This window comes from Tinamus guttatus, unplaced genomic scaffold, assembly GCF_059628265.1.
Source record: "Tinamus guttatus ecotype Peru unplaced genomic scaffold, ASM5962826v1 Tinamus_guttatus_pri_ptg000033l, whole genome shotgun sequence".
NCBI classification, from domain to species: Eukaryota; Metazoa; Chordata; class Aves; order Tinamiformes; family Tinamidae; genus Tinamus; species Tinamus guttatus.
The window spans coordinates 2795151-2820034 of NW_028288567.1; the positions used below are offsets into that span (position 1 = coordinate 2795151).

Below are 24884 nucleotides of genomic sequence, written 5' to 3' on the forward strand. Positions count from 1 at the left end.
ATTAAAACGGTCATATTTCTCTTAATATATCTCTGCTGTGAACTTCTCATGAAGTTAAACTCTGTTCACTTCACTGTAATAGGTCAAATCCTCTATCTCAGTTAAGTCCTTGCTGCTACAGAGATTTGCCTACAGTAGTTCATTTCTAGGGGCATATATCTTTACGGAAAGAATAAGCCACATACATAGAGAAGGACAGCTCTGAGTGTACCACTTGCATTGGCTCAACGCCGCCCGTAGTTCAAATGCCCCAGTTCTAGTTGAGGCTGTGGCCTTAATGAGCACAGAGTATAACAATGTCGGACATTCAACTGCCTAGCAAAGTTCCACAGCAAAATTAAAGGCCACAAGTTAGGCACAGAGGTTTCCTGTGTTGCACATGGGGGTACTAGGTCCCAGAATAGGACTCCTAGGAAATTCTGATGAGGGAGGGATGCACCTTGCCATTTTATTCATTTCTGGCACATACACTCAAAGCTGCAGGGAGACACCATCCTCCATTGATCCCTTTCCTATCACTGGTGCCTGAGTCTTGTCTTTCAGAAAGCAAGCCTTATTTCAGACAAACAAGGCCTCTCTCTTTCAAAACACCATCTAAGGAGAGAATTCAAGCCTGCCGCCCTCTAGAGGGGAAGTGCCCAAGCAGCCGACCCAGCTTCATTCTGGGTGCTCGCTGTGAGGCAGTTTCACTTGGCATGAACATAATGAATTCAGGATTGATTAGGCAAAGAGAGAGCACAAGTAGACATGACTCTTTAGTACAGCTTTTCCCTACAGAGATAAGGGGGACCTGAGGCTCCAGTCCATCCCCCAAGCACCATGTACCTCTCGTTCTTAAAAAGCGCCCGAGGCCACAGGTATACATTCATGTGGGCCTGACCCCAGGCATATTCTGAGAGTGCCTTCTAGACAGACACCAGCCTATTCAGCCCTGACGACCTGTGTTTCAACAGAAAATTTCTCGGTGAAACTCTGTAATACCCGATTTGGAGACAACTGTGACAGCTGAGGAGGAGTTCCGAATATCTAAATCCTGGATTTACACTGACCTAAGTGCACACTCTGCTTCTGCTTGATCACCTGTAAAAGGATACCTGGACATAAAGCTATTTCCCTTTGAGAATGGCCACCCATACAAACCCTGTAGGCCCAGTGTTTGCAGTCTCTGAGCAGTAAGCGCACAGCACTCACTGCAGATGAAAGTGCTAATGTTTGGCCAACTTCAGTGCATGAAGAAATCAGGCAACAAGGAAACAGCAGGCACAATTAGGAGTGCCTGCTAAAATTGGGAGGTTCAGTCTCAAAAGACACCACGTAATCACAGGTGCTGGAGACCTGTTGCCTGGGTAACTGGGTTAAACTAAAATGCCAAAGCTTGGACTTCTGTCAAGTTTTTTGGATGTGCACGAATTCACTCTAAAAGCTGACTTAATCATCACAATAAATATTTAACTGCATTCATACATAAGTATAAAGAGCTTAATAGTCAGCAGTGTTACCTGGTGCCCCTCACATAAGATTTTAAATGTTACCTCAGAGAAGAACAGGCCCATGAGGCAAAGAGGAAGCAATCACACCTTGGGTAAGCAGAGACTTAGCAGATGACATAGCACATGCAGCAGAAAGCCAACAAAAGAAGGTTTCTTTAAGTTGACTTTCTGAGTGAACTGCCTTCCAGAGCATTAAGTCTGACATCATGGTGCCTGGCTCAGTATTCTGCCAAAAGACATAGAGCTGTTAATAGCAGTATTGCCCCCCAAAAGCAGGACTCCAAAATCGCCTTCAGGAGTTGGAATTTAAAACGTTTTGTCTTTTTGCTGGCCCCTGGCCCAGACAGCACTTTGAAATGGTGCCAGAGAGAAAGAGGGGAAACCTCCCTGGAGCTTGTATATTCAGAGAACTAGAGAATTCCAGGTACAGGTAAGCTGGCTTGTTTTTTCCATCATAAACCAGCCATGAGAGACATCTGATCCTGGAGGAGACCAGTGATTTGCCATCACTGAAAATGATCATAGGGCAACATCCAAATTCATCAATATAGCCAAGAGGTTGCAAAAACCATGAGAAGCACCAGGGAAAGTTCTGGGAAAACTGCCATGGTAAGCTTGACTGCTCACTGCCACAGTGAGCTTGACTTCTTAAAACTGGCTTGTTAAAACTTCGACCTGTGCTACCATTTGTATGTTTTGCTGGATACTTCAGGATCAGCCCCGTAGCAATGCTCAGCAATGACTCCTCTTATTAAAGAAAAAAAATCACAGATATAACAGAGAGATTAAATAGAACTGAGGGGAAGCATTGAATATTTTGCTTCCACAGCCTGCCTGATCATGTATCTCAAGAAAAGAACTGGAAGAAAAGAGCACTGTGGCATCCAGGTAATGAACAATAAAAGATGAAGAAGCTGCCAAAATAAAAAACTCAAAGTAACCCACCTCGAAGGACAAGGAGATTACAGAATTAAGGAAGAAAACAGTACCTGGTCCAAAAAAAGAAACAAACAAACAACAACAACAACAACAACAAGCAATCCTTTGATCACATAACTCCAGTTATATGAATAAGTATAACCGCAACTAACTGAGCAGGGGTTTGGCAGCAGATACTCCAGATGTACAAATGGCCTGCCAGTCCCCAACACTCACATTTCAGACCTGGATCAAGGAACGTGACAGGTATCACAGCTTTAAGCACAGAGACCAACAGGAAAGTTGCCAAGAGGAAATCCTCTCTGCTATGCAGAGGCGAGCCTAAGGCAATTGACAGACTATGGAGAATGAGAAACTCTCCTGCTGAAGAAACCTCATTCTCCTTATTCCTGGGTACAAGCCAGGTACAGCTTGCCCTTAGGAAATGCAAGGACTCTACATGCCGCCTCCGACTGCTGGTGTTGCCACAACGATGTCCAATACTACTCCACACATTCCAGGAGTGAAGAACTGCAGCAGCAGTTCATACCATGACTTTGGTCTTTCTACACTTCTTTCCTAGTGGTCCCAAAGACACAGAACTACCTGAGGCTTTGCTTTGGGTTTCTTGACCCCGTTTTCTTCAATTTCTAACCTTACGTGGACGCATGTACAGAGTTTTCACAGGGCAATTCATTTCCAAGAAAGCAAGATGTTTTAAGGGTATGACTTGTATTCAAGGCTGCACAATGAAGTCCTGAGATGTCATGCCAGTAACTTTCAGGAACACAGCGCCCAATTTTTAGTTGTTTTTGAACAGCATCATGCAAGAACAAGCATCATGTCCACTTATGACCTGGGGTACAAGAAACAGTAAACAAATATGCTTTCTAATTTCTCATCCGTGAATCTATACTTTTCAACATTCAGTTAGCATCCTTAGAGAGGCCATAAATATATAATGGGATAGATTTTAGGTCCAGGCTCCTAGCACTATGATAATTTGAGCCTCTTAAGACTGTTATTCATCTTCACTATTCAACTGCTAATAACAAAAGCACTAAACACATTCTGGGGAGGGGAAGGGGAAAAACAACAGGCAAATGCTTTGGGGTAAAACAAAATTACAAATTCTAAAGGAAGCTCATTTCATACAACACAGTATAACACCAGTAATTAATGATAGATGTAAACAAGTTTAACTCTAAAAGGTGGAAAATTAAATAATTTGTTTCCTATGGGTATATAATGAGATAGTTACTACATTCCCATGAGAGAGATAAGCAGATATTAAAAGGTCTTTCCAATACCTGTAATGGCTAAGGGCAACAGCTAATTCAATAGATTCGATCAAAATCACCACTTCTTTCTCCGCTACTGATTTATTACTTTGGCTGTAGTTAGTCATCACTCATTTTAGTTTGCTTTTCAGCAGTCATAAATTATGCCTCATAAATAAAAAGATACAATCAAGGAAATCATATCAAGTCATCTACAGATCTGGAGTGCGTTTTCCCCTGGCACTCATGCTAATGTTGTTTTAAAGGGTAGCTTGCCATGGTTTTGAGTATGTCAGAACCACAACATACCAAGAAAGGTCTTGCTAGAGTGGTGAGATAGCAGTCTCACCAGTAATCTTGGAAGCCAATATACACAGTCTGATATCGCTATTTATTTTAATGAATAAAACTCAAGGTTTGATTCATCAACATATTGCTTATGCATTTGAATTTAGGATGGCCCTTGAATTTAGGATAGCCCCTTGAGCAAGGCTCAGAAAAGAAAAAAAAGTCTATTTCAAATTGCTCTTCTCCCTGCTGCATCCCCACTGGTCAGGGAAAAAGGGAGAATTTACTTTAGCAAAAGAGTATTTAGCAATGTCCATTGCATTAGCAAAACAATGCAAATATGTCTGCTTTACTCTTCAGAACCTGAGGCTGATTCTGGTAGCCTAATGCTGAGAGAGCATGAGAAAATGTTTTTTGGAAACGGGGAGTGCAAAGAACCCTGTGAGAAAAATCCACTCTTCCAAAGAGGAAATGGAGAGGTGTTGGGGCCTTAGTAATGGGATTCACCTAGAAGAGAAGAAGGTGTTCGTGGGGAACTGGACCGACGCCTAGCAACCAAGCACCTGGAGGAGAACCAGTCAGCTGGGAGCCTGTAGCCAATGAGTGCTGCTCCTCAGCGCATGCCCACCTGCACCGGTATAAAGCCCTGCTACAAACAACAGCAGGGGGGAGTTGACTTCACTTCCCATAGAGGTGTTGTTTACTCTGGCTTGTGGAGAAGGCTTTGGCACTTGCCACGAGTTAAACCACCTTCATATTAAAGTGCTGCTCACTCTGATTTGTGGAGTGAGCCTCAACATTCGAGTGACCCTCGACATCTGGTGACCCCGACGTGATCGTGCGAGAATGCAAGGGATCTTACTGGAGAAAAGTGGATTGTGACCACGACCTGGTGAGTCAGAATGGGAATTGGCGCATCTAGAGTGAAAGTTGCTGCAACAGCAATGGAACATGATACTGTTGAACGCTTCGTAAGGCTTGCTCAAAAAACTAAGATTGAGGTCTCGAAAACTGAGCTAACTGATTTATTACTATTTTGTAAGAAGAGAAAAATCATAGAAGAAGCTTCCCAAGCATATAAATTTGAATCGTGGGAGCGAGTAGGAAGAGAACTATGGGACGGTGTACAATTAGGCTCGGAGGAAGCGTGGCGCCTCACAAAGACATTTCGTCTAATATGGCCTATGTTTGAGCGGTTAGTTGCTATTGCGTTTTGGGAAGCGCTCCATGGAGAAGAAAAGGAAAACGGGTCTGAAAGTTCTGCATGTACTAACAATACTGAGCCAATTCAGTGTAAGAAAATAGATAATAAGAGAAAGGTAACCTCACCTAAACAGGCATGTCCGGTAACTTTGGCCGAACAAGAAGTATGGGGGGGAGTGGATGAGTATCTCCCCCCGTGGGAGGGGGAGGAGCAACCACCCCCCACAGCACCCGAATGGGAGAAGCGACCACCTCCCACAGCGCCCGAATGGGAGGGGGAAAAGCGACCAACCCCCACAGCGCCCGAAATGGAAGTGGACCCAGTTAAAGTGCCGATCCCAGATGGATCGGACGATGATAATGCCGTGGTTCAAAAAATGCGACAAGAACTTCGGGGACAGGCAGAGAGAATGACAGAATTATTAGAACAAATGCGGCGATTAGACGGTGGGTCCAAGGCCAGAGATGTGAAGGCAGCCTATAAGGCTGCCCATAGGGCTATAGTCGAAGGGTTGGAAAATGTAGACAAACAATTAGAGCAGTGGGAGGCACGAAAAGATGCTCCTAAGATTCAAAAGAAAGCAGCTGGAGGAAGTGACCCAGCTGAAGAAGGATTGTTGCCGGAGCTCCCAGCCACTTCCACTGCAGGTGGAAGTAATGATGAGGAAATGCCACCTGTTAATCCAACATTTAATGCGGGAGCACGGTATAAAGGGCTCATAGAGAATGCTCAGTTACAAGGAGAATTTGTATTAACACCACTAGCAGCTCCTGTAGTAACGGGAGCCCAGGGCCCCAGGTGGGAACCTCTCGATTGGAAATTTGTTCAAGGCATACAAAAAACAGTAATGCAGTATGGGCACGACAATAAGTTGGTGAGAAATCAGGTGTCCGCTCTGTTTAAATATTCCCATATGGTACCTGCGGATAGCAGAGCGATAATGGAGCTCCTGCTTTCCTCTACCGCCTATATGCTTTGGTTAGCAAAATGGCAGGAAAGATTAGAGGAAAAACAATTGGAGAATCTAAATCGCAGTATGGACGATCCATTAAGGGTTGCCACCCTTGATCAACTGATGGGCAATGGGCGTTACCGGGCAACCGAGGCCCAGGCAGCGCTCCACCCCAGGATACTACAGCAATCAAAAAATGCAGCGCTAGCCACTTTTCTTGCACTACCACAAATAGGAACGCCACAGTTACCATACACAAAAATAACACAAAAGCTGAATGAGTCTTTTTTCAACTTTGTTGATCGACTGAAGGAAGCCCTGGATATGGCACCTAATGTGCCTGCGGAAATGAAAGCAATATTGGCAAAAGATCTAGCAGTTCAAAACGCAAACCAAACTTGCAAGCAACTGTTAGCTACTTTGCCACCAGGAGCTTCAATTGTCCAGATGATAGAGACCTGTGCCCGAGCGCCATTGATGGAGGAAGAACAAAAAGCAAAAATACATGGTGCGGCTTTGGCCGCAGCAATTAAAGGAGAAAGAATGTCTAGAAAGGAAGACAAGAGATTTCATGGGACATGTTTCCTATGTGGTCGATTAGGACACATGAGGAGGAAGTGTCCTAACAGATTCAGGATGGAGGATATGGGCCCGAGAGGATTCAATGGGACCTGTGCCAGATGCCAGAGGTTCGGGCATAAGGCAGCGGAGTGCCGATCACGGTTCCGCAAGAATGGCATGCCGATACAGGGAAACGGGAGCCGCCGCGTTGTGAGGGACGCGGCGAACAAGTATCCCCAGACAATGGCTGCCTCCACGAACTCTCCGCTGCAACCTGAGGAAGCACAGGAGTCAACCTCTCTGTGGCAAAATCCACAGTGATTAGAGACTGACATGCACATATTAGAATTGATGTGCACTGGTCCCCTGGGGAGGAGCTGAGAGCCAGTGACCCCCCCCCCCCCCCCCAACTGCCACCCTCTTCTCCTTCTCCCGCCCCCCAAGCTGCAGTGTTGCTGGGAGCAGGCCGGGGCGGGCGGGCGAACCGGGCCTGTTAATGAGCAGCGGACGGAAGAGCAGATTTGTGGTCCTCTCAGAGGTGGCAGTGAAGTGCAACTTTAGCACGGGAAAATGAGTGAGCTTGACCAGTTATGCCAGGAGGCCGAGCAACTGAAAAACCAAATCAGGGATGCTAGGAAAGCATGTGCTAACGCCACCTTGGCTCAGATCACAGCCAACATTAACCCTGTGGTGAGAATTCAAATGCATACTAGAAGAACACTCTGGGGACACTTGGCAAAAATTTAAGCAATGCACTGGGGGACTGATTCCAGGCTTCTAGTCAGTGCCTCCCAGGATGGCAAGCTTATCTGGGACAGCTACATCTCTTCCTAGCTGGTTATGACGACTTCAACTGCAATGTCTGGGATCATGATAACCATGTCAGTTGCTTAGGTGTGACTGATGATGGAATGGCAGTGGCAACAGGATCGTGGGACAGCTTCCTCAAGGTCTGGAACTGAAAAGAGCGGCAGACTCCGTGACTGGAAGAACTTTCCAGCGGTTGAAAACTAAAACTGATAGCATATCCAGTCTGACCATACTAACTTGGACCCCCATCCTCCCCAGCTCCAAAGGGCAAGATTTTTTCCTTCTCCTGTTGCTGAAATGAAGAGCACAATTACCTTTCCAAGAAGAATTTCTGTGGTTGTAAGCAAATGAAATTGTGTATTCCTTTGGGACCATTTTCTTTTGTCTTGGGAATTTAAAAATGAAACATTATCATAAAAGTGTGACCAGAATGATCATGCTTGTGTTTGCAACTATGTTACTTTGTTTTTATTTGTAATATTTGATGCATGATATTGCCAATTTTTGTTTTTGTAAAAAGAGGGGAAATGCTGAGGTTTACAGCTATGTTAATTTGTTTTTTGTAAATGTTGCAATGTTTATTGCTAATTTTTGTTTTTTGGAAAAAAGAGGGGGAGATGTTGGGGCCTTAGTAATGGGATTCACCTAGAAGAGAAGAAGGTGTTCGTGGGGAACTGGACCGACGCCTAGCAACCAAGCACCTGGAGGAGAACCAGTCAGCTGGGAGCCTGTAGCCAATGAGTGCTGCTCCTCAGCGCATGCCCACCTGCACCGGTATAAAGCCCTGCTACAAACAACAGCAGGGGGGAGTTGACTTCACTTCCCATAGAGGTGTTGTTTACTCCGGCTTGTGGAGAAGGCTTCGGCACTCGCCACAAGTTAAACCACCTTCATATTAAAGTGCTGCTCACTCTGATTTGTGGAGTGAGCCTCAACATTCGAGTGACCCTCGACAAGAGGGGATAACAAGCAGGGAGTGAAAGAAAGAACTGCATTTTATTTCATGTCACCGCTCTGCAGTGAGTCTCTCTGTCAGGGCGACAGGAAGAAATGGTGAATTAAAATGACAAAAAGAAGCCAAAAGATGAGGAATATTTCAAGTGGATGACTATTCATCACTGGCCAGTCAGAAAACCAGTTTCACCCCATTTTAAGCTACAGAAGTCAGTTAGTTCTTTGGCAGCAACTAAGCAACACAAACTGAAGCTCAGCCAACAATTTGACAGACAAACCAGCAAACCACATGTCATTCTTGTCATCTCTGAAAGTGACCAGGAAGATTGAAATATTCTTCACTCCATGCAGTTGTTCCTGCCATAATCTGCCCATTTCTTTTTCTCATCATCTCTCCAGTGCCAGAAACATGATTTGTCTTCTTTTTGAGAGGGAAGACCTGAACATATTGCCCTTGGCATTTCTCAGATTATTTCCTAGATTCTTCACGTGGTTGCAGTATTTGGGCTGTGAGAAGCACACTTTATAAGCAAGAGAAATACGGTCCTTCCCACAGTAATAAGGAGGCAGACATCTTTAGTGCTGCAGACCCACCTGCCTCATTGTGCCTGATAGCCCTCCCAGAGAATAAACCTCTGCAGGGAGCAATAAAACTTTCTGAAAAGCACCGCTACTATTTCTACAGTTCTGTGCCTGCCAAGTGGAAATAAGAATGTGTCCAAAACCAGGATGACATTATGCCATTAATCTAAAGAAGGAGACTAAGTGCACAATTCACTGCAAGTGTGGAAGAGTGACATTGCACCTGCAGGGAACTCAGAGCATACTCTGACACCTCTGCTTCGCAGAACACAACTAAACCTCACACGCTGTTCAAAAGGACGTTTCCTCCACTGAGAAAAATAGGACTGATTCTATAGGATAGCAGGATAACACAGTATACCATCCCCAACAATTCATAAGAAAAGTCTACACATCCTATTTTAGACATATTGTAAGAATCAAAGAAGCACATCTGGAAACTCAGTAGGCTTCATAAGCTATAAGGTTTAAGTCAGGGTCTTCTTCAGGGCATTATGAAATTGCATCTATTTAATATATCTAAGGATCTCAGGCAGCACTGCAACAAATAGCTAACAGGCTGAATGCTGCAAGGAATGCAATTATCTAAATATAAAAATAGATTGAGGGAATTTCAAAAAAACAGGTAATTATTTTCAAGTACAGGAGGGTTGGAATCTTAATGCCTCTGAAAAAAAACTACTGAAACCTAGCAAGTGTGAATATGCTTACGAAGATCTGGCCCCTAAAGAATGAAAGTGCTTAAATCCCTTGATCTATAATGACCTAATCATTTAGGGGCCATAGCCCCTTTGACCAGCATGATCTTCTAAAGTCATTTCATCTTTTTTGAAAGTGCAACTTTGGCATTTTAGTCTTACAACTCCTAAATATTCAGCTGAAATTTACAGTGAAAGAACACAACCACGAAATCCTGATTTTATATCTAAAGAAGCTGTCAAGAGTTCATCAAACTAAATCTCAATACCTCAAAAATGCTGGAGAGAGCCCCATCACAGCACTTAGATTTTATCTGCATTCTGCTGGAGGAAATTCAGTTGCATTTAAAGTTTTATGTCCAGCAAACAAGCCTCAAATGCAGAGACAGCAGAATCAATATCCAGTTTAAGTGAAATATAAATCTGGGTTTCATCAGCATAATAGCAAAAGCCAAGCCCTATACTTATGAATAACTTGTCTCACAGGCAAGATATAAATTGTCAACAATGGAGGGGCTTAGAACAGATCCCAGAGGACTGCTGCAAATGACATAAGCAGAAGACAAACACGTGCATGCAAAACCTCTCACAGGCAAATAAATGGCCACCAGTGGGGAAAAAAAAAAAAAAAAAAAAGATTTAGGGCCTCAGTCAACAGCTCAGCTCAGATATGAGCAGAACCAAAATGAAAAGCAAAGTTTGGCATATAGTATGTTAACCCACAGGAATTAGGTCAAGAGACATTTTTAGTTACCCATCATCAACAAATCACTAAAAACTTTGGCTCAAGCAAGTCTGTGGGCTGTTGACTACTGCTCAAATGCCAGCTTCTCAGGGGGATAACTGAAACCTGGGGCAACTAGGAGCACCCCACAGTCAAGATTAACAACTTCCAGAGCAGAGAAAATGGAGATTTTTCTCTTTAGCAAAGAAAGTCCTAACTAGAAAGTAGCATTTGTACCTGCTACAACTACTGGCCCCCCACCAAGCCCTGTCTGGGCTTGAATTTGCATACGTCACGAGTCCTGACCAAAATAATAAGGAGATTTAGTCTAACAACAATTCTGCCTTAAGGAAACTACAGCAACATGAGAAGAGACTTTACACAGTTTGGGGCCTACAGGTGGGCCCCCACTGACACTAAAAAAAAAAAAAAAAAGGAAGAAAGAAAAGGAAACCTTAAAACACACATAGTAGACCCTAAAATATGCTGTTTCCAGGAAAGGTTTAACAGCTTTGCTCAGAAGAGATGTAACAGCAGGAGAATATACTCTCATATACTTAAAGCATAAAAAGTTCCAAGGCTTTAAGTGATCATTTCTAACTTGAAATATATTATTGTAGCATCTCTCATACAGCTAAATTCACTAAGGTTTAGAGAAGAGGTTCAGAAAACTGAAGGAAATCAAAAAACATGGACCTGTAAAGAGAAAAAAGCAGCAGTCAGCTCACAGATACTCTGCATTTCCTTCAACGTGACTCTAACAGACACTTTTCACACTGGCTGCCACCTTACAGCCATGCTGCCAAACGAGAGACATCAGAAGGAGAGAAGGAGCTTTGTGATTGCCAAGCAGTGAAGAAAGGTTTTGTGAAAACTGTGGTAAGGGCGCTTTTCTAACAGCATCCCAGGCTCTCTCCTCAATTGTTCTGTAACTGCCCCTTCAGAGTCCATTTCTTGGCCAAATGATTGCTGCTAGAACTGATTTACGGACAGAGCCACCATACTTCTCCCTCCAGGTTCCAGGACTCTTGACAGTAATGGGATAAGAGGAAACAGACACAAGCTGAAACAAGGAAAACAGAGATTAGATACAAGGAGAATCATCAGGTTGTGTAGTCGTGCACTGGAACAAGTTGCCCAGAGGAGCTGTGGAATCTCCATCCTTGGAGATATTCAAAATTTGACTGGAAATGGCTCTAGCTGGACCTGCTTCAAGCAGGAGACTAAGGGACCTCTGGATTGACCTTCCAGCCTACATGTGATGCAGTGACATATGTAAGAATAGCAAATAGATAGACTGTATACTAATATGATAAAACAGCTTTTTAGATTTAATTACACATGGCTTCTGGCTAACAGAAAGAAAACAACAGGAACAGTGAAGCCATCTGCAAATTTGGTGAGAGTGCACATTACAGACTAAGTCCTTTTCTTTGAGGAAAAAGAAAGTTTTGAAGACTTCTGAGAACTTCCAAATTCATTATCACAACACGTTGGGTTCAGTGTATATAACCAGCACTGGCGCTTATTGATATCTGCTTCAGGGAGGGAAAGATACGCATGCCTATTCATAGGATTTATATGTGCAAAATCAACCTCATCCTGCCATGAAACTAAACCCATTTTCCTTTCAAAAGAAGAAATTCAAGACTAGTTTGGGGTGAGTGTATGAGCTCTACTAACTCATATAAAACCTTGGAATGGATGTCAGATACTTATAAATAACAAGGTTCAGGGACTGAAATCAAATAAGGCTCTACACTATTACTAGTAATGCATGATAAAAAATACATTGAAACTTCTATTTTGACATAGAAAACAATTCCAGGCCAAAGAGGATCAATTGCTGTAGTGCTCAGGGCCTTGAAAATCAAGACTTATTTTAAATAACTTGGGTCCAATTTCTTTGGCTACTCTTCACAGCAAATGGTGACATTACAGAATCACAAAATCACAGAATGGTTAAGGTTGGAAGCAACATCTAGAGATCATCTAGTCAAACCCCCCTGCTCCACAAGGGACACCTAGAGCACATGGCACAGGGTGGCTTTCAGGTGGATTTGGAAGATCTCCAGAGAAGGAGACTCCACAACCTCTCTGGGCAGCCTGTTCCAGGGCTCTGTCACTCTCACAGTAAAGAAGTTCTTTCTCACATGGAGGTGGAACTTCATGTGTTTCAAGTTCCACCCATTACCTCTCGTACTATCACTGGGTACCACGGAGAAGAGTTTGGCCTCATCCTCTCTACATTCACCCCTAAGGTACTTCTACATTTTTGGTCTGATCTGCTCTCAGTCTTCTCTTCTGCAGGCTTAATAGGACCAGCTTGCTTAGTCCTTCCTCATATGATAGATGCTGCAGTCCCTTATTCATTTTTGTGGCCCTACACTGGACCCTCTCTAGAAGCTCCATTTCCCTCTTGTCCTGGGGAGCCCAGAACCGCACCCAGTATTCCAGGTGCGGCCTCACCAGAGCTGAGCAGAGGGGCAGGATCACCTCCCTCGACCTGCTGGCAATGATCCTCCTGATGCAGGCCAGGATCCCATCGGCCTTCTTGGCCACGAGGGCACATTGCTGTCTCATGGACTCCCCAATCCCTCTCTGTGGAGCTGCTTTCCAGCAGGTCAACTCCTAATCTGTACTGGTGTCTGGGGTTATTCCTCCCCAGGTGCAGGACTCTGCACTTGTCCTTGTTGAACCTCATGCGGTTCCTCTCTGCCCAGCTCTCCATCCTGTCCAGGTCTCTCTGAATGGCAGCACAGCCTCGAGTGTCAGCCACTCCTCCCAGTTTGGTCAATCCACTTCACTGTCCACTCGTCCAGTCCACACTTCCAGAGCTTTCTTATGACCTTCTGGACCTTCTGGAGAGCAGCTCTGCAGAGAGGGACCTGGGCGTCATGGTGGACGACAAGTTGACCATGAGGCAGCAGTGTGCCCTCGTGGCCAAGAAGGCCAATGGGATCCTGGGGTGCGTTAAGAAGAGCGTCTCCAGCAGGTTGAGGGAGGTGATCCTGCCCCTCTACTCAGCCCTGGTGAGGCCACATCTGGAGTATTGTGTCCAGTTCTGGGCCACACAGTACAAGAGGGATGTGGAGCTGCTGGAGAGAGTCCAGCGCAGGGCTACAAGGATGATCAGGGGCCTGGAACATCTGCCCTACGAGGAGAGGCTGAGGGAGCTGGGCCTGTTCAGCCTGGAGAAGAGAAGGCTGAGAGGGGATCTAATCAGTGTCTATAAGTACCTCAAGGGAGGCAGTGAGGAGGATGGTGCTGGCCTCTTTTCAGTGGTGGCCACTGACAGAACTAGAGGTTATGGCCACAAACTGAAACACCAAAAGTTCCACAGGAACTTAAGGAAAAAATTCTTAACAGTGAGGGTGACAGAGCGCTGGAACAGACTGCCCAGAGAGGTTGTGGAGTCTCCTTCTCTGGAGATCTTCAAAACCCACTTGGATGCAGTCCTGTGCCATGTGCTCTAGGTGACTCTGCGTGTGCAGCGGGATTGGACTAGATGACCTCTAGAGGTCCCTTCCAACCTTAAGCATTCTATGATTCTATGATTCTGTGAGGATGTTATGGGAGACTGTGTCGAAAGCCTTGCTGAAGTCGAGGTAGACAACATCCATGGCTCTCCCATCATCCATCCAGCCAGGCACCTCATCGTAGAAGGCTATCAGGTTTGTCAAACACGACTTTTCCTTGGTGAATCCACACTGACTACTCCTGATCACCTTCTTTTCCTTGACATGCCTAGAGATGGTCTCTAGGATGAGTTGCTCCACCACCTTTCCAGGGATGGAGGTGAGGCTGACCGGCCTTTAGTTTCCTGGCTCCTCCCTCTTGCGCTTTTTGAAAACTGGAGCGACGTTGGTTTCTTCCAGTCCTCAGGCACCTGCCCCGCCCTCCATGACCTCTCAAAGATGATGGAGGGTGGCTGAACAATGACCCCTGCCAGTTCTCTCAGCACTCTTGGGTGCATCCCATCTGCACCCATAGATTTATGGGTGTCAGGTTTGCCTAAATATTCCCTAACCCAATGCTCCTCAACCAATAGAAAGTCCTCCTCTCTACTAGTTCTCTCTCTTGTCTCTGTAGTTCATGGGGACTAGCCTTAGCAATAAAGACCAAAGCAGAGAAGGCATTTAGTAACTGCCTTCTCTGCATCCTCCGCCGTCAAAGCACCCTCCCCATTCAGCAGTGGACTAACATTTTCCCTAGTCTTCCTCTTGCTGCTGATGTATTTATAGAAGCCCTTCCTGTTGCCCCTGACATCTCTCTCTAACTCTAATTCCAAACAGGCCTTTGGCCTTCCTCGTTGCATCCCTGTATTCTCTGACAATATTCCTATATTCTTCCCATATGGCCTGGCCCTTCTTCCAGATTATGTACGTGCTCTTTTTCTCATTAAGTTCAACCAACAGCTGCTTGCCCATCCACACAGCTCTCCTGTCCCCCTTGCTCGATTTCTTTCTTATAGGAATGCATCGATCCTGAGCTTGGAGAAAGTGGTGCTTGAATATTAGCTAACTCTCCTGGACCCCCTTTCCTTCTAGGACCCTTGCCATGGGCATTCCTCCAAGGAGCTCCCTGAAGAGGTCAAAGTTAGCTCTCTTAAAGTCCAGGGTTGCAATCTTGTTTCTTGTCTAGCTTCCTCCTCACAGGATCATGAATTCCATCATCTCGTGGTCACTGCAGCTAAGACTGCCCCCAACCCTCACATTTCCCACTAGAGAGATGGTCTAGTTTGTTAGTATCAGGTCTAGCAGCACCCCTCGCCTTGTTGGCTCATCAACCACCTGCATCAAGAAGTTATCTGCAATATTCTTCAGGAACCTCCTGGACTGTCTGTTCCTAGCTGTGTGATTATCCCAGCAGACATCAGGGTGGTTGAAGTGCCCCATAAGGACCAGGGCCTGGGATCGTGAAGCTTCTTGTAGCTGCCTGTAGAAGGCCTCATCCACTTCCTCTCCCTGGTCAGGAGGCCTGTAGTAAACTCCCACGACCATGTTGCCCTTGTTGGCCTGCCCTTTAATCCTCACCCACAGGCTCTTGACTCGCGCTTCATCCTCCCTATGCTGAGCTCCATACATTCCAGTTGCTCTCGCACATAAAGAGCAACTCTGCCACCTCTTCTTCCTGGCCTGTCCTTCCTGAAAAGCCTAAAGTCATCCATGACCACGTTCCAGTCATGAGAGCTGTCCCACCATGTCTCAGTAATTGCGATGAGATCACGGCCCTGCTATCGCACACGCATCTCCAGTTCCCCTTGTTATTTACTCCACAGTTTAGTTGATTCCAGTAGTACCATTGGTTTCTAGTAAGGTAAGGTGATACTTAGTGTGAATTGCAGAACTGTTCTCCTTACTTATCTCAGCCTCATAAGCAAAATACCAAGAGTAATATACCTATGACCATGAGAAACAATAACAGCTACCAACTGCAATTTCCCTTTGCACCACCCATGAAACCTGATTGTAATACTACCATCTATTTTAAAGAGAAAGCAGGCCAAAACCCTCTCCATGTAAGGTATATGTAAAGTCATAAATTAAAAATTAATTCAGAGCAGACTGGGGGAGAGAGGAAAGCAAAGAAAAACTAATGCACTGAAACTGCCATTTAACAACTAGAATTTTAAACTATTCATGTAACATTACAGCCCTGCAAAAGCTCTGTAGGGTACACAAATACCGCACAAGGAACAAAAGCATTCATGATTACATTACAGAAAAACTAATACTGAATGTATTGCTTGTGCAGTTTTTTTTCAGGTCCTCAGGTATTTAAAATACACTAGCAAAAAATATTTCGGTATCACAACCATTAACTTTAGAATGAGATGTGTACGTTCAGGGCAAGTGTGAAGTAAGATTCTCAAAGTGTTCCGAAATCATCAGAGCTGCCAAGTGGCTTCAATTCTCACCTGATATTCATATTCTGTGTACGGCAGCAATGTGTCATCTTTGAAGGAAGTCGAAGAACCATTGTAAACCAGCACAAGGTCTAAATTTACGTGGGCTTGAGTTGTTCTCCTTCTGTAAAGCTCATAGTACAAGATCTTCCCATTTGGTTGCTGTGGGCCAGTCCACAGAACGGATGAAGCTGACTCGAACCCCCCATCTCTGCTCTGTATCTCTATGAGCGGGGCAGGCTGCACTGCCGGGGCTGCCTCCAGCGTCCGCACAGATGCCCACTCACTGGAGGCACAGCCCAGCTCTGTGCAGGCCTGGAGTTGTACTTCATACCTTGGGGAACACAAATAACAGTAGTAAAATTAATAAAACCTCCGCAAATAAAAACATAGACTGTGCCTAAGATTAAAATCAGGAACACATGAGGGGTTCTTAATTTTTCTAGATATTTTCTAGACAAGTTTCTATGCAAAGTGAAACAGCTTCTAAGTGTTTTTTTTTTTAATCTCTGCGTTCATTTTGATGCAGCAGAAAACCAGGCTTTGACAAACATCTGTAAATTCAGTTATCAACCATGACATCAACTTCCCCAACTTCCATCAACAGATTCTGGTTAAAAAATAAATAAATAAATAAAATAAATAAATAAATAAAAGTGCCTGCACTTTCCCTAGAATGTAGAAATCTTTATTCTACAGGCTGAATTCTGGCAGAATTTAGATTTAAATGTCCAAGTTTGGAGAATGGGACTTGGTGGTGACTCAACACATATCAGAGAGGTCAAGGCACAGAGGAGAGGAGGGAAACACCTTTCAGAAATCAGCTGCAAGAACCTTAATGATACAAGCAAGTAATGCTGACAAAAAGGGAGAAGGAAAAAACATTGCTCAAATAGAAGAGCTGCAGTACCCTAACTGATAACTGATTCAGGGAGGTAACATTTTGCTAGATGAAATAGAGATGTCTTTATAATTGATAAACCAACTCAACAGCGTTGTTAATGTTGACCAAATAAGTTTTTCCTCTGGGTATATAGGATCCATTTGACAACACGCTGAAAACAAAATTATTGCTGCAGAGCACCCAGCTTGTCAATGCTTTGCAATGGTCCCACAGGATATCTATTAAAAGCATGGCAATTGGAGCCAAAAACTTCCATGATACGATATGCCAAGAAAGAATTCTGCTTTCTGGATTTTGATTTGTTTCTGTTTGTTTTTAAGAGCAGAGTTAACATCTGCAAGAGTTCAAGTGATCAAAATCACTTTGAAGTTGCTGGTTGATGAAACAAAATCATGATTCATTGTAAGAGACAATTTGGGTATCATTTGAGAGCTGTATCATCACTAACTTCATTCTATTACTCCTCTCTCTTTGGATTTAGATTAGTTATATGTAAATAGTCGACAGAGTTATCAACCATGTAACACACACAAATTATGCCTGCACAAATATATAAGGAAAGGTCAGGTAAATAATCAAGAATTAGTGGGGAAGATATTACTTTAATATTAAGTGCGTTCTTTCTGTAGCTGAGTTCTGTAGCCTCTCTTTTAAATAACAAGTCATCTTTTTCAGATCAGAGAGGCATGCAAGTTCCTGGTGTGACTCCATTAACCTTGGCTCAGCTGCACTGTGAATGAGCTAGCCAGCAGATCTTTTGTCTCCCCACCCCTCTATTTGTCAACTAAAGCCGTATTTTTTCTTTAATGCAGACATCTTACAAAAGATACACAAGTGCAAAGCTACCAGTTCTGATGTCTGTAGAAGGGTATTGAATTACCCCTTGCACTATTTATACCCTATGTCAACTCCAAGCACTTCACCAAGATGATATACACTTGATGTTACTAGAAATTAAAATGTTCTTGTTTTATCATGTGCTTTGGGAGGAAAAAAAGAAAAATGGGGTGGTTAGGCCATCAAGCGGGCCAGTGAATCACCTTGCAGGGCTTTGTCAACACACAAGATCTTTCAGACTTACCTACTGTAGGGTTCTAGCTCTGATACTATGTAGGACCGCCTCATAAAAGAAACATGAGATGCATCAAAGGCAACAGTTTTTTTTCTTCTTTCAGTGGGTTTGTGGATTGAGATTGTGTAATTTCTAATGTCGCCATTTACTCTGACGGGAGGATCCCAAGCCACCAAAATCTCCCTTGAGGACCATGCCTGCAACCTAGGAGGTAACATCCCAGATGGAGCAGAGGGGTTGGTTCTGATCTGAGCTGATGGGCTGGTCACACTCCCTTGACTGTTATTCGCAGTGACAGTGTAGCTGTATTCCATGCCTGGCATGAGGGTGAAATCAAGGTATCGAGTTTCCAGACCTGAGTAAACAAGAACATCATCCCTCCTTAGCTCATAGCTTGTGATTTTACCATTAGGGTTCACTGGCATTTTCCAGGTGATTTCAATTGACTCGGAGCCCATGACAAGCAATCTGGGAGCTTCCATATTTAATGGTGGAGCCTCCATGGTCATCACGGACTGGAATCTGCTAGATGTGCAGCCCCCGGTAGTACAAGCAACCAATGCAAAATTGTATTCTGTGTAAGGCTGTAGATTAGAAATCAACATTTGCAAACTTTTGCCCGGATAATACTGTTCATTGTTTAATTTCAGTATGTACTTGGTGATGTCTCCATTTTGCACCTGAGGAGGTGTCCAAGATGCATTAATCTGAGTGGCACTGACGGCCTGCAGAGATGGTGGATCCACTAATGCAGGTGCTGCTTCCAGTGTTTGAATTGCAGCTGGCTCACTGGTAGAGCAGCCTCCCATCGTACAAGCAACTACCGCATAACTGTATATGGAATAAGGTAGCAAGTCTTCATCCATATAGCTAAAAGTATTAGCATCAAAGCTGAAAGGATAGAGAACATCATTTTTTAGCAGTCTGTATGACTGAAGAACACCATTGGGCTGCTCTGGGGGGACCCAGGAAATGAGCACTTTACGGGGGTTAACTGATGCCAGGTATAATCGAGGGGCAGCAAGACCTTTAGGGGCAGTTTGACTTGTCTTTGCCACTGTCCAAGAACTGTCAGTGTAGCCTGCTGCATTCCAGGCGCGTATTTTATATTCATACCTTGTCCACGGCTGTAAACCTTTATCGTTATATATAAACGTCTTGCTTTCAGTGTTATATTCTGTGAAAACAATTTTCTCATCTTCTGTTGTTGTTCTGTACCCCGCAGCATTTTCTTTTGTGCATCTGTGAATAACTTCGTAGCGAATTATTTTTCCATTTGGGTTAATTGGCTCCAGCCAGCTCAGTTCAATGTTGGTAGCATTCACTGCCTGGATCACAGGTGCCATCTGAGACACTGGAGGTGCTTCGTCCGTCCAGACTGGCTGGGGTGGGGATCGAGTGCAGCCTGCCGCGTTGCAGGCTTCCAGGATGAGGTTATAGAGGGTGTAAGGCTCAAGGCGCCTGAAGAGGAACTGGCGAGACAAACCGCTGTACTCCAGGTTATCATCGCTGAAAATGTTGTATGTCTGGGAAACAAGAAAAGAAAAAAACAAAGGGAGGCATAGGAGGAAGGATAGAAGACAGGATAAAAGAACAACAGAAAAATCAACAGTTTTTGCAAATGACCACTAGATGAGACACCTAATTCTTCATAAATATTAATCTTTGTAACATGGTAGGGATTATGGACCAATGATACAGAAACTTGCTTCCTAACTAGGAGCAATCACTATGCACACAGATCATTGAAACAAAAAGAATGTTTTCAGCAACTTTTCATGATTTATCCATTTTGGATACAGTATTTAGCCAGTGAGTGACACTTTTCATTATATTTATTTATTATCAAGTTTCATTGCCAGGCCCTTATGTGTTAGCACAAGGTTTGCTGCAGACTAACACTCGGGAGGGAGGGGGGGACCCTTACGCAAAGGATCGTCTCTCTAGCTGAAAAGAACTGCAGGTAAAGATTCACAATCAGTTGAAAACCTTGTGTTAAAACAAGTCCCAAATTTAAAGGCAACATTCTGTTAAACACAATTTGTCTAGAAACAGGTTTTGGCAAAGTCTAATATGAGGGGAGGGCTAGACCCCTGCTAAGAGTATATGCTTTCACATACAGCTTTCTATACATTCAGTACAGAAGTACTGCATTCACTAAGTACATTAGTGAATAATGTGGTTCACCAGTCCTAAAATAAAGGCCTTTTACACAATTCCTGTGTTGTTCCGAACTTTTACAGTCACGGGGTAGCACAGGAATGTTAATACTCAGTTGAATTTATAGAAGTCGCACCTGAAGCGGTGAATGCTCAGAGTGCCCTTGTGCTTACACAGTATGTCAATCCAGCTTTAAAACCTAACATGTCTGATGGAGACCTTTTCAGCAAAAATGTTTTGAATCTTAGTGTTTTCTTTTCCTTTTTAAGCAAATGAAGTGTCCAGGGGAAGGTTACCTTAATCACACCGTTGGGTTTGGTGGGCTCTGCCCATCTTAGCAACAAAGCCCTTCCGTCCTCCTTCTTTTCCACGGTGAAGTTGCTCAGACCACTGGGTGGTGCTTCCAATGTGCGCACAGATGTCCAGGGCCCTGAAACCTGTCCGGCACCATTTACAGCTACGACATGGACATGATATGTTGTGAAAGGTTTCAGTCCGAACAAATGAGCCTGATGTTTTGTGCCCTGAAGCAAGAATACATGTTTGAATTAGTTAAAAAAGTAATCCTCATCTGCAGCTTGTGTCACTTGGAAAATGAGGGCTCAGCTTAGAGTGAATTTGGACCGCTTCGCAGAGCAGCGCATCTGGTTAATGGGGTCACTTTGCGAGTTTCCATAGTTCAGCCCTAAATGGTAAATCTTAGGCTTTTTGAGATATCCGTGATTATGGTGGAGCCTCTTGCACTGAATTCTGGGGAGTCCTGCTCAGTCCAAAACCTCACCTAGCAAACCACTTATTGGACACTGAGCGTGCATTTCAGTTTTGCTCAGTGAGGCTCGGAGTGCCCAGGGCTGATGGATCCGAGCACATGTAAAAGCCCTTGGTGTACGAGTGATGCTTGCAGCACTCGCCTCTCCGCGTCTGGTGTATAGAAATGCCCTCCCATCAGCATCCCATTGGGTTCTAGCTACTCACAGCACTGCAGCCTGGGCAGAGCACAGCTCTTCCAGGAGCACAATTTCATTTCTAAACTGAAAACAAAGCAGCTCCCTTAAAATCTAAAAAAAGAAAAGAATAAACTGGCTTCCTTCATCCTGCTTTGTTAAAATGTTACCCAAGATAAACTCACAGGGGAAGATAAACTTAGAGCAACCAGCCTCCTTACAGCAGTTCTCTGTATATCTGCAAATTAGAGAAAAGAGCTACATTGCCCCTGGGGACGTGGGCAAGCAGGCTAGGATCACCCCGCCGGTGGCCAGGAGCCTGCACATAAATCCCAGGGGCTCAAGCCCTTCTGCAGGGCCCAGGGCCACGCGCGAGCACTGCCCAGCGCAGGGGTTCAGACAGGAGCCGTGGCCGGGCGGCCCCCTCGCCCTGCAGATCACCCTTTTGTGTCCCAAACAGCACCTGGCACCGACCGAACAGGAGCTCAAACTCAGCTCCGAGCCGGAGGGGCAGCACAGCCACCGCCGAGGGTGGCGTTCTGAAGAGCTAACCAGAGGGCAAGAGCAGCGTGTCTCACAGGGAGGCTGCTGTGCTGCGCCTCACCAGAGGACAGGGCCTCTGTACATCACCGGGACCATTACTGTCATTTTTAGCTGTGTTTTGCATTAATGATACAGATACCAAGAACGGGACTGCAGGAATCCAGCTCCCTTTATGTGGCAGAAACAGATGAAGTTAAATCTCTGTTTCAGTAAGTTATATTAAGTTGTTAAATGCTAACACTTCAGATTGTTAAATATTTAAACATTTGTTAAGCTATCAGACTCAGAAACAAATTTTAAAGAAATATTAATTTCTTTTTTAAATATTAAAAGTTAGATCATAAATATTTAAATACTTATTTCCTCACAACAATGAGTTAGTCTTTTAGATAAATATAGCACAGCATTTGAATGACCATTATGAATATTAAATCTGAAGATGCCACAAGTACAGATTACAAACATACTTTTCTGATAAATGATTCCTTTTTCTGTTAAACAGGGCAAACAGTGGCAAGATTAATAATGCAAAAAAGTATAATTCTTTGTTAGGAATCCCCAATCATCTCTGCCAAAAAAGCATAAGCTGAAATGCAAATAGCAATCACCTCAAACAGATTATATATAAAAAAGCACTGGCTGCTGTGGGACATTTACAGATATCTTTTGTCATAAGAAACATGGAAAGCATGTGGGCTATAAAGCAAAAACATATGTATATTGTCAATAGCAGCACCTGTTCAATTACAGTTTATTTCAGTATGGAGAATTTAGTTCAGCCCCTAGATGGCAATACTATCAAACACTTTTTGTAACATGAGTACTTAATGATTAACAACGTGCATTCAGTCATCCAGCCTACTCAAGGCGGCCATTAAAAAAATAACAAAACTGATTTCATTATAGATTCTTTTAATAAACATTTATAGCTTAGATCCTTGAAAGTGGAAGCGTTCAAACTGCCATAGCCAAAAACCTACACAGACGAATGCAAAATTATGAACTGCAGGTTAAAGAACAGAGCTCACACAGAAGTTCATGCTTAGCATAAAAATCTGGCATCAGAAATTATGTTGGCACAAAACATGATTAAAATTAGCTTTACAATTGGATGTGGTCTGTATTAATAGTTTTTGCGAGGACAGTTTTCTATGAGATTTTCAAAACAGAACTTTTGAAAGCCTAAAATCTACACTCCCAGGTTTGGGGGCAGAGACGGGAGCACGCAGCATTAACTTACTGCTCCTGGACTGTCACACGGAGACTCACGGAAGGTGCAAACACGTTGTTATAGTCGTCACACAAAAGGCAATGGCTCTGCTCTCCCATCAGCTGCATAATCGGAGTGGCTTTTGCAACAACAACGCTACAAAATACCTGCTTTTTTAAGCACAGAAAAATTGCGTATTTTTCGCCACCATGGTTTTGCCACTAAAGCCCAAGATTTAATTATTTACAATCCTTGCCACACTTTGAAATGAAACAGGGATGGAGGGATTTCCTTGCCTGCAGTTCATCGTGTTCTCTGGAGACTGCTAAACCTTTCCTTCCAGGGATGCCTTTTATCCCCAGCTTCTACAGATACTTCTGGAGCAGCAAACGGTTTACACGTATTTTTGTTTGGTTTGGTTTGCATGTAAGCTCGGGTGAAATGCTCCCCGAATATGGAGCTCCCTTTCCTCCCCCTGCACAGCCACCACTGCCGTTGGAGAATTTACCCAGCTCAGAGGCTGATCCTGAAAAGACGATGGATGGCAGTCATTAATTTTCACAATTATTTAATGTCCTCCCATGACATTTTCAGTGTGGAAATGCTGTCCTACCGGAATAGAGAAATACAAATAGCAAAATACATCTTGCAGAGGATGGTACTGTCACCTTTGGCTTCAGTGGACCACTGCACAACCTTAAAAAGGCACAGGATGAAAGTCATTGCGTGGAGTTTTCTCCCTAGTCTTTGTTTGCGAAGCCACGAACTCATGTATCCCATGTTTACACACTGCTAACGGGCCTGATTTCATTTACCATTAAAAGCAAACCAACAAAATAAAATTTTAACGCAAACATGAAGATGTTCATAGATCATAACCGACTGACCATGAAATCTGATGGGCAGCAGTCCCAAACCCTGCTCCATGCCTCCTATTGCTTAGTATCCTCACTCATCCAGTCATTAAATTAAGCATAATCCTACCAACAGCTAGAGCATGCGCACTCTGGCATCCATCCTGTAAGACCCACCCTTCAACATAAACGTTAGGGAAAGCTGAGGCAAGCTGCAACGTGCTGCTCTGTGCTCTGCAGTCCAGAGTCCCATCTTTCCAAGTGAGCAATGTCCTTTGCTGTCGGCAGCTCTGCCCCATTCCCCTTCCCAGGGCCGGCCGGCTCACTGCACTCCAAGCAGGACAGCCTCCCTGTTTTGTTCCGGAGATGCTTTGCACGCTCCTGGCAGCAGCAGCCACGCACACACGCCTCAGCTAATTCCACTGCTCCAACCGTAAATTGGAGGGAAAGTTATTTAAAACAAAACCTTGTTTTATCGCATTTTCAAAGCGTAAAAGGAGAGAATATGAATGATGAATAATGTATCCATCTAGATTTGCTTCAGATTGCCTTTTTTGTTTGTTTATTTTTTAATTCATGAGCATGGAAGTCACTTAAAGTCTGGAAAAAAAATGCCATATGCTTTCACGTCGATCAAAGGCGGCAGCACCCGAACACCGTGTGCCTTCCTCCCTACGGCCTGCTCCTCCTCCTGGGCATGGACAGGGCTCCGCAGCCCACAGGACAACTTTACGCTGCCTGCTGTGATTGCTTTTGACTACTTGAAGCGCCCTTAAGGTGACGACAGGGTCAAGAGGTCTGTGTAGGTTGAAAATGATCAAAAATTAG

General features: G+C 44.1%; 1 protein-coding gene across 1 annotated transcript in view; it reads right to left on the reverse strand.

Moving 5' to 3' along the window:
• USH2A (usherin) overlaps positions 1-24884 on the reverse strand; it is a 356467-nt gene that overhangs the window by 12013 nt on the left and 319570 nt on the right. The window contains exons 61-63 of the mRNA XM_088531950.1: positions 20802-21029; positions 18355-19871; positions 16382-16703 (exon numbers count right to left, since the gene is read on the reverse strand). Coding sequence (XP_088388076.1) covers positions 16382-16703; positions 18355-19871; positions 20802-21029 — 2067 coding nt within the window. The remainder of the gene's footprint in view (positions 1-16381; positions 16704-18354; positions 19872-20801; positions 21030-24884) is intronic.